The sequence below is a fragment of the Andrographis paniculata genome, unplaced genomic scaffold (genome assembly GCF_009805555.1).
Source record: "Andrographis paniculata isolate CXL003 unplaced genomic scaffold, ASM980555v1 Contig32END, whole genome shotgun sequence".
Classification (NCBI taxonomy): domain Eukaryota; kingdom Viridiplantae; phylum Streptophyta; class Magnoliopsida; order Lamiales; family Acanthaceae; genus Andrographis; species Andrographis paniculata.
In genome coordinates this window covers 6,779,580-6,789,747 of record NW_026137565.1, presented here as the reverse complement: position 1 = coordinate 6,789,747, position 10,168 = coordinate 6,779,580, and the positions used below count along the sequence as shown (strand labels likewise).

Genomic DNA, 10,168 nt, shown 5'->3' with positions numbered 1-10,168 from the left:
GCGAATATTTATAGTTTTAAAATATTAAAAAAATATTTTTAATTAAATATAGATTATAATATGGATTTCAATTAAATAATATTTCGTTACTTACCTAAAACTATCGACTTTCAATTATTAATATTATTATTATTTTATGATATGGAAATTCACCATTGCAATTGTTATTTTTAAAGTTTTGGGTCAGCTGAATTTAATACTTTGCAAATTAAGTCGGGTAGGAGTCACCGTCAATCCTCATATAATCAGGCTTGAGTAGGTGCTGAATATTAAGACTGGTGTAAGATATAGAATTGTTTTCATAATAAAAAAATAATATTTTATATTAATAATTTTTTAATATATATATTATTTTAGTGGGTGAATATTCATATATATTTTTTAATATTTACGAAGAAACATTTGAAAAATGTTGAGCGTGTTTTTTTTTTTAAATTTTTAGACAGATTATAATATTTATTTATTTTTCTTTAAATATCAAATCAAATAATTACTTTTATTTTATATATTATATTAAAATTAATTATAAAAACTTTTTACTATTAAACAAATTCAAACCAAAAAAAATCAACCCACAAATAAACACACTTTAAGAATTTGTTTACACAATTTTTTTTGACACAATATCTAATATATATATATATATTATTTTTTAAAAAAATTAATATTCAATAACAAATTTTAAATTAAAACACTAAATTTATTTATTTATTTTTATAATATGAAAATTCATCTCTCAACCTAATAGGACCTAATAAAATATGAATCTATAATCTTATGATCTTGAGTATAACATATACCGCGAAGCCATACGGGCAGCACCGACCAAATAAACTCTTATTTGTTCAACAGATAATGAATGATATGTGATTTTGTTTTGTTTATTTATTTATTTATTTTTTAATTATTAGACTGGATTTTAATGTTTGTGGTAAATTATAATGGGCCTAATTGATAAAGACTTTTAGGCCCACAAAATAAAATTAGGCAGACTACATGGGTACTTTTACTAGTTTGGGGCCTGGTGAGAAAATTGAAGCCTGCTTCAACGTCTCCAACGGTATCGGACAAGGAAAGCGTAGGAGTAATCGTACTGCCCGCTGCCCCAAATAACATCATTCCCAAATTTTCGTGTGTTGTTCAATGCGAGGGTTTTCCATCTGAAGCGGATTACTCAAACATTTCTTTCTGAAGGCGGATGTGAAAAACTGTTGAAAGTTAGATTTCTTCAGTTTGCTGTGGGAAGAGAGAGATATCTATATATAATAAATATATTTGTTCGTATGGCAACAGGAACAGCAACAGGAAGAGGGTATTTAATGGAGGAGCAGTCATCAAAGGGAAAGCATTGACGAAAAGCGATAAAGGAACCAACAACTGGAATCTGGGTGCAAACCCTAACCCCACTTCCAGACCTTAAAGCCCGAATGCTTCCCTTCACAGAACAGCACAGCTCTCAAATCCCAATCGTCCCTTACCTTTCTCTCTCACTACCTATAGTCATTCCTGTCGCCTTCAATTGAGACTTTCCCCCCACCCTGCACTTTCTCTCTCCCTTCTTTTCACAAATTATATACATACACACATACATATATCTATATATTAGGGTTTTTGGTCATTTGATACTCTTTCTAGATGAATGAAACTACCAATAATACCAATTCCAATCAGCCCCCACCAGCACCAGCGCCTGCGCCTGCGCCCGCCACTGGTGCTAAGGAATCTGAGCAGGAACCCGCTTCTCCTGGGTCCTCGTCTTCCACCAAGATTTCTTCGGAAAAACCCGACGACTCTGCTGGTGCCGTGGAGGAAGACGTGGTGATGGCAGAGAAGGACTCTGCTGCTGTGTGCGCTAATTCCTCGGACGATCCTATGGAGGAGGATGCCGTGAATCCAGCTACTGTTTTCTGCATCAAGCTTAAGCAGCCCAAATCTAATTTACTGCATAAGATGATTGTTCCTGAGCTCTGCCGGACCTTCAGGTGTGGCTTCAAAGTTAAAGTTTTTGTTTTTATTTTATTAAGTTGTTACTCTTATAAATAACCTAGTTCTTAGTGAATCTTTTTTTTATGAACATTTAAGATTGGATTTGATATTAGGCCAAATTGGAATTAACAGAAAACTGGCAATATGTGCGTGCCCGATCGCATGAGTTGTCATTACGTGGATGGATTTACTTTCTTCATTGAATTTTGGGTATTGAAAGATTGTGGACAAACATGTTCTTGATGGATTCTCTTGCGCTTTTCCCTTGGAGCTTTTGAGAATGTTTGCTTTGTGTCACTGCAGTTGATAATCATTCCACACTTCACAAATTTTCTATTATTACTAAATAATTATGCAAATTGGTGAAATGGAGCCTACAGGAATGAGGATTCTTAGGTTTTATTTTTTTAATGATCTAAAACTGGATCTTAGGTCTAAGACTATATAAAGGTGGGGATTAGATAGATCCTCCTCGATGTTATTGAATTGTTCAATATCCCACATAATCTTCAATGGCGCAGTATCATGTTTATTTGTCTAGAAGTTTTCAATAAATTAAATAAATGAAAGGGAAAAAAGATAGCAATTTCAAACTTAGTGGCATTCAAGATCTTCATACAGCTTAAGATCTAATATAAGTTTTAGAAAAAGAATGTTGGGCTGAATTTAAATGGTTGAATTATCATTGATATTTTTTGTTTTCTCCTAAATTTTATTCACGCCAGCTCTTGCTTTGAGAAAACATGTTTGATAACTTAAGTGCGTGTGCACGCTCGTGATCTGGTGAAAAAATCAGAAAAAAGAACAAAGAACAAAGAAAGTGTGCATATGTTGTAACTACAAATTATTTTTACTTGGTTGGTACAACATCCTTGATTCCTTCTGGATGATTTCTTTCTTATTATCCCTGCAGTGCTGTTGCTTGGTGCGGGAAGTTGAATGCCATAGCTTGTGCATCAGAAACCTGTGCAAGAATCCCAAGGTTTATAGATAAGCTTCACCTTTTATTGTATAGCATTGATGGAAACTCTGTGATGCTCTACATTAATTCACATGTTACCTTTATTTTTCTTTGTAGCTCAACCACCAATCCTCCATTTTGGATCCCTATTCACATAGTCATTCCAGAGCGGCCAACTGAATGTACTGTTTTCAATGTTATAGCAGGTACCAACTGGAGCCTGTGACTTATATGGCTATCTAGTGCTAAAAAAAATACTGGATATGTTTTAGGATGGGCATTCTTCTTGTTGGTCATTTATCTTTCCAGAGGCAGCGCTTTGAAAATGATATATGTATGCCAGAGTATATAATACAGCTTCTGAACAAATTGATGTTGATCCTTTTATGCTACAAGATCAATGCCGTGTTTGATACCTTCATACATTTATTGTTTTGACAGATTCTCCTCGCGACTCTGTTCAGTTCATGGAGTGGTCTCCTACTTCATGTCCTTGTGCACTACTCATTGCTAATTTCCATGGTCGAATAACCATTTGGATGCAGCCTTCTCTCGTATGTTATCACTTGAATGCAATGTTGTGGAGAAAATAGCAGACTATCTCAATAGTTGTAGCTTAATGGAAATTATTATTGTCTTTTACTATAAGAAGACATCCATTGTGGTGTTATGCTGTTCTTATTTATTTGAAGAAGAAGAGTCATTCTCGTCATCTTACCTTCTCATTGGTTCATTTTGGATTGGTCATTTAGGGACCAGCAAATCTTGTGAAAGAGGCTAGTTGCTGGCAGCTGGAATATGAGTGGCGACAGGATATTGCAGTTGTTACCAAGTGGCTTTCAGGAGTTTCCCCAGTATGCAGTTCCTTGACCATTGATATTGTTAGCGGTATAAATGTTTCACATATGATATAAGTTTTGTGCTGACTTGAAGGTATTCGTGAAATTAGTATAGGTGGCTCTCTGCTAGATCAAGTGGTTCCACTAAATCTACATTTGAGGAAAAATTCCTTTCTCAGCAACCTCAGGCTCCAGGTCTGTATTAGTATCCATGACTCCTTACTGTTCTCTGTTTTGAAAGAAAAAAATATATGCGATATATGGTGGGTGTCATTCATTTTCGGCATAAATATTTATTGTGGGAAAAGTTATTGATGCACTATAGTCCGTATAAATATCAGATTGCAATTTATTCTTGGTTTGTGAGTCAACCATTAATTTTCTTTTTAGAACCTAAAGGCTAATCACTGTATGATGTCCATTTATTACTATTTATTAACACTCAGGTGCTAAATATTTGTTCGGGTTCCGGCATACTGTAATACAGAATTAACTCCTTACCTCATAAAAAATAATGATTTGAGTTGATTCCACATCACATTCTCCCATCTTTATGATATAATGTTATTTTCAAGCTGCTTCCCAATATTTGCGTGCGTGTGTGTTTTTTATCTGTCCAATTTTGAATTGTGGAGAAGGCATGAACACATATGGGCTGTGTCTCTCCACAAGCCTACTAATATATTTCCTTTCTATGTAGTTAAAGTGGATGTGCTATTCTTTTGTCTTTTTATTGTATATATATATTTTTTTGCTGTAGAAAATCAATTATACTAAAAACTTCGGTAATTTATGATCACTCGTCTCCTGAGTTTTACATAATTTTGTTATTCATAATTAGTATGTAATCATGTAAGTACTTGCGATACATTTTAGTGATCAGTTTCCTTTCTGAGACACAGAGAAATTTTCTTTGTATATATTGCAGCTGGTTGGCCGAATTTTCTTTGTGTTTGTTCTGTTTTCTCTTCTGGCTCCATTCAGCTCCATTGGTCACAGTGGCCACCTAATCAAAGTGGAGCTCCATCCAAGTGGTTTTGCACAAGTAAAGGGCTTTTGGGAGCTGGGCCTAGTGGAATAATGGCTGCTGATGCTATTGTTACAGATTCTGGGGCCATGCATGTTGCTGGCGTTCCCATTGTTAACCCATCAACTGTTGTTGTTTGGGAAGTCACACCTGGCCCTGGAAATGGCTTTCAAGCCACTCCAAAAACAAGTGTCAATAGTGAAGTTCCACCCTCACTTAACCCTCCATCCTGGAATGGTTTTGCTCCATTAGCAGCGTATCTGTTTAGCTGGCAGGAGTATTTGTTATTAGAAGCTAAGCAAGGGAAAAAAGTGACAGAACAAGATTGCTGTCAGATGGTAGCACTTCATTGCTCCCCTGTTTCAAACTTCTCTGCTTATGTGAGTCCTGAGGCTGCAGCTCAATCTTCAGCTACCACAACTTGGGGCTCTGGGGTAACCGCGGTTGCCTTTGATCCAACACGTGGTGGTTCTGTGATATCTGTTGTTATAGTTGAAGGTATTAACTTGTCCAAATCTTAAGTAGTTCTATCATATTCCAGAGCTGCTTATGGTTTTATGTTTGGAAGTCTATGCTGCTTAGATGTACTGCACTGTTTTATGCTTTTGCCATATTCATTTTCATTTTCCAGTAGTGTTCAAACTGTGCAAATGAATATAGACCTTTTTGTATTCATTCTGTTTGTTTACCTGAATAATTGATATATTGACATGGTTTTGCACTATACAAGGGAAACCAGTGAACCTGTTTATATGTTTAATTGACTCTTAGGCTCTCCAACCTACAACTTTGGTGTGGCATTTTTACTGCCATGGCGAAAATTTCCTTAAGCTGTCATGCTATTGAAATTGGTGCCTTGTAATTCTGTGTATGCAGGGCAGTACATGTCTCCATATGATCCTGACGAGGGCCCTTCAGTAACAGGCTGGCGAGTTCAACGCTGGGAATCATCTGTTGAGAATGTTGTGATCCATCAAATATTTGGAAACCCTAGCTCTAATTTTGGTGGGCAAGCACCAAAGCAAACTGTTTGGGTGAGTAAAGTGATTAAATGCATTCCAGCATCCAGTGAATTCAAATGTCCTGGACCTGCAGTCCTATCACCCGGTGATGGGAAAGGTACTCCTGAATCTGGTGCTGAGATTGCCAACAGGGTCAGTTTTGATCCTTTTGATCTGCCTAGTGATGTTAGAACTCTTGCACGTATTGTGTATTCTGCACATGGTGGTGAGATTGCTGTTTCATTTTTACGGGGTGGCGTTCATGTTTTCTCTGGTCCAAATTACACGGCTGTTGATGGCTATCAGATTAATGTTGGTTCTGCAATTGCTGCTCCTGCTTTCTCTTCTACTAGTTGTTGCTCTGCATCTGTCTGGCATGATACAAGCAAGGATTGTACTATTTTAAAAATTATTCGAGTTCTTCCTCCTCCTGTTCCTAGAAGTCAAGCAAAAGCCAACTCTGCGATGTGGGAGAGGGCTATTGCTGAGAGGTAAACCGACTACACATTTACATTGTTACAATGGGAATTCCTTATACATTCTATTTAGAGATTCATTTGGTTTATGTATATCTCCAATGTGTTTTGGCAGATTTTGGTGGAGTCTTTTGGTTGGAGTTGATTGGTGGGATGCCGTCGGCTGTACTCAGAGTGCTGCAGAAGACGGCATTGGTAAGGATGCTTCTCATTTTATTTGGAAAAACAATGATGCCCATGTTTGTGTAACTTCTGAGTTTGGATCTATAACAAACCCATATTCATAATCTTTTATCCCAGCATCAAATAACTCATGTCTGCCATCTTGACGAGAGATCTAGCTTTTTTGCTTGATTTGGATTTTGGACAGTACAGCACTTGCTGATAGCATGAATATTTTTTGTGTATTTAGTGTCACTGAACAGCGTTATTGCCGTGTTGGATGCTGATTTTCATTCCCTTCCATCAACTCAGCACAGACAACAATATGGACCTGTAAGTTAGTTGAATCCCACATTAATCTGTTAACTTCCACTTTGACTTAGACATTAGTTGGTACAAATCTTTGATATAATTGTTTGGAGCACAGAGTTTGGACAGAATAAAGTGTAGACTACTAGAAGGTACAACTGCTCAAGAGGTTCGGGCTATGGTTCTCGACATGCAAGCCAGGTTATTGTTGGACATGCTTGGTAAAGGAATTGAATCAGCTCTAGTTAATCCTTCAGCTCTGATGCAAGAACCTTGGCATGCATCGGGTGAGACATTATCTGGAATTGACCCGGAAGCAATGACTGTTGAACCAGCACTAGTTCTTACCATTCAGGTTTTTTATCCTGGCATACTTTGCCACATCCTCCTTAAATTTCATTTTTCAACTTGTTTGTTTCTTTGCTGCTAGAGCTGTTCAAAATGAAAGCACACAGTGCACGTGACTGGTTATGAAATTTACCCTTGAACTTGTGTTTTAACAATTCAGGCATATGTTGATGCTGTTCTTGATCTAGCATCACACTTCATTACACGTTTGCGACGATATGCAAGTTTCTGCCGTACACTGGCAAGCCATGCTGCTTCAGCAGGCACTGGTGGAAGCCGTAATTTGGTGACAAGCCCTACCCAAAGTACTACCTCTCCTGCTACTACTCAGGGTGAGTATTACATGTGCATGATGTGCTTACAGAGAAATGATGTAGACAATTGCATTTCACTGTGAACTTTCAGTTCAGATCAAGTAACTAACAATATTTTTATCATTTTACTTATAACCTTTGAACAACCTTGCCTTCACTTATCCTATACATGGGCTTTGCTCTTGATTCTTTCTTCAGGATCTCAAGGTGGAACAGCAAGTTCCACAGGTAGTACTCAAATGCAGGCATGGGTAAAAGATGCCATTGCCAAGATTAGCAGTACAACTGATGGTGCACCTAATTCGGCTCCAAACACCATAAGCGGTCCTACATCCTTTATGCCTATAAGTATCAATACAGGAACCTTTCCAGGGACTCCGGCTGTTAGGCTTATTGGAGACTGCCATTTCCTCCATCGGCTATGCCAGCTCCTACTATTTTGCTTTTTCTTCCGGCGAACACAATTACCCCGATTCATTGGAGCAGCTCAAAGAAATGCTGATTCGTCCATTCACAAGGCCCAGCTCATTGGGCCTGGCAAAACTGATGAAGCCAACTCTGGTGCTGCAAAACCCGTATCAGCTGCAAACAGAACAGAAGAAACTCAAGTTTCAAGGATTGTACAGGTTGGAAATGGTGCAAAAGGGCCTGAAGAAGTTCCAACAAACCGTTCAAGATTGGGTGCAGGAAATGCTGGTCAAGGATACACATTTGAGGAGGTAAATGACCTTGTTTTTCCTTAATGAAGCAAAGTAGTGTTAGTCAGTATAAGTTGAGTTGAATGCAATAATTGGTAGGAAACAGAGTCATATCAGTCAACTTGGAAACTTCATTCTGGTAAATATTAGTTTGGTAGTTGATATGCTAATATTCAAGCAGCATCTCAATCTGAGCATGTTTTAATGATAATACTTTAGCACAATGAATTTGATTTATATTGATAAAAGAGGTGTCAAAGGTGCTCAAATGTAAATCAACAGAACCAATACAAGTGAAGGTAATTTTAAGGTGATTAATTACACTGCATGATGCACTCTTGAATGGCATTTTTCCATTTCGCTTTCAGGTGAAAGTTCTCTTTCTTATACTGATGGATCTTTGCCGGAGGACCTCAGGATTGGCACATCCACTGCCTGCATCTCATGTTGGGAATAGCAGTATCCAGGTCCGCCTTCATTATATTGATGGAAACTATACAGTTCTTCCTGAGGTCGTAGAGGCATCACTTAGCCCACATATGCAGGTGAATTGAATCTTTGTACACTCCTGGCTCTAATCCTTTGAAATCTTTGTAAACATTCAAGATAACTCTGGCTGCTGGAAGCATAATGTGGTGATATATTCATTAGACTTGTTTTTCTCTGCAGAACATGCCCCGTCCCAGAGGTGCAGATGCTGCAGGTCTTCTTCTCCGGGAACTAGAACTCCATCCTCCGGCTGAGGAATGGCACAAAAGGAATATGTTTGGTGGACCTTGGTCAGATCCAGATGATACAAGCCTTTCAGATGACGGAACTAGGGCCAATAGCTCCATGGATCTTGTTGATTCAGGTTCATCTGAAAATAGTAACATATATAATGGAACTCACACCCTGTGGCCAAGAAAGCGAAGGATGTCAGAACGAGATGCTGCTTTTGGATTGAACACATCGGTGGGCCTCGGAGCATACTATGGTATCATGGGATCTCGAAGAGATGTTGTAACATCCGTCTGGAAAACAGGGCTTGAAGGGGTGTGGTACAAGGTAAGTACTATGTTGATCATGTTCGGCTTTCTTTTCCTAAAATTGCACTCATATTCACTAGCAGGGCTGTCATTTAAGCTCTTAGATTCGTCTGTTTAAAGTCTAGTTTTCTGGGACTATATGCCTTGATTTCAACATAGCTGACAGCCCATTGATACGTAAGCCGAGAAGCATATTCTATGGAGTTCTTGCTGATCTTCTTCTATGGAAAGTTGAATATACAGAAAAAGCATGCAGCCACTTTGTTTGTAGCTATTATTGGATTAAATTTATATTGTGCTTGCATCATTCTATTGGTATCCGAGTAACAAGCCACGTCTCTTTGACTTGTTACACTAGTTTCTGCAGAATGTCATTTGAATACTGTCTTTGTTTTTAATGCAGTGCATAAGATGCTTGCGACAAACATGTGCTTTTGCTTCACCGGGTTCTACTACCATTACCAATCAGAATGAGAAAGAATTGTGGTGGATCAGTCGCTGGGCTTATGGATGCCCAATGTGTGGGGGAGCATGGGTCCGAGTCGTATAATTTATATATAAGTACACAACTAGCCATCCATGACTATCGACATCCAGAGCTGGAACCTACCTGGAACGGTACATGATTCCCCTGTGCATATAATTTTCCTGTACATATCTATCTCTCTGAAATCAATGACCTGTACTATATATTTAGACATTGTTCAAGAAGAATCTCTACCACACTTACGGCTTATTTCCTAATTTAGAATTGAGTTTTCGGTAAAGCAGGAAATGTAGTGTGTTTATTTGTATACCCAACATTCGAAAATTTTCTGTTTATTGAACCTAGGGTACTCTCTAATTAGTGGAATGAGAAATGCTCAGTTTTAATCTTTAGAATATATCCATTGTTAATGATGGCATATATGTTGCTTATAAGTTGGATCTTATCTCCTGCACACGCTTATAATTTTCATTACATTAATACTCAGAATCTTGAGGAGAGAACCCCACTGTACATTGAAGCTAATACCTAC

General features: G+C 37.8%; 1 protein-coding gene across 3 annotated transcripts; it reads left to right on the top strand.

Moving 5' to 3' along the window:
• Positions 1 to 1,114: 1,114 nt before the first annotated feature.
• LOC127247319 (mediator of RNA polymerase II transcription subunit 16) lies at positions 1,115 to 10,033 on the top strand. Of its 3 annotated transcripts, XM_051269134.1 has the most exons (16): positions 1,115 to 1,982; positions 2,900 to 2,968; positions 3,065 to 3,153; positions 3,389 to 3,501; positions 3,700 to 3,801; positions 3,897 to 3,981; positions 4,715 to 5,311; positions 5,690 to 6,305; positions 6,406 to 6,485; positions 6,703 to 6,785; positions 6,880 to 7,116; positions 7,270 to 7,441; positions 7,622 to 8,142; positions 8,490 to 8,666; positions 8,791 to 9,168; positions 9,553 to 10,033. In XM_051269134.1, the coding sequence occupies exons 1-16, from the start codon at positions 1,636 to 1,638 to the stop codon at positions 9,697 to 9,699; spliced, it is 3,813 nt and encodes a 1,270-aa protein (XP_051125091.1). In that variant the 5' UTR covers positions 1,115 to 1,635; the 3' UTR covers positions 9,700 to 10,033. The 3 variants fall into 3 exon arrangements, with proteins under 3 accessions (XP_051125091.1, XP_051125092.1, XP_051125093.1); XM_051269135.1 differs by lacking the exons at positions 1,115 to 1,982; positions 2,900 to 2,968; positions 3,065 to 3,153 and adding an exon at positions 3,197 to 3,281; XM_051269136.1 differs by lacking the exons at positions 1,115 to 1,982; positions 2,900 to 2,968; positions 3,065 to 3,153 and having other exon boundaries at positions 3,902 to 3,981.
• Positions 10,034 to 10,168: the final 135 nt, after the last annotated feature.

Bases quoted from the DNA above. Each gene is read 5' to 3' on its own strand.
- LOC127247319 (XM_051269134.1), top strand. From the start codon at position 1,636: ATGAATGAAACTACCAATAATACCAATTCCAATCAGCCCCCACCAGCA. The intron at 3,502-3,699 runs GTATGTTATCAC...TTGGTCATTTAG, and splicing joins TTTGGATGCAGCCTTCTCTC to GGACCAGCAAATCTTGTGAA. The intron at 8,143-8,489 runs GTAAATGACCTT...TTTCGCTTTCAG, and splicing joins AAGGATACACATTTGAGGAG to GTGAAAGTTCTCTTTCTTAT.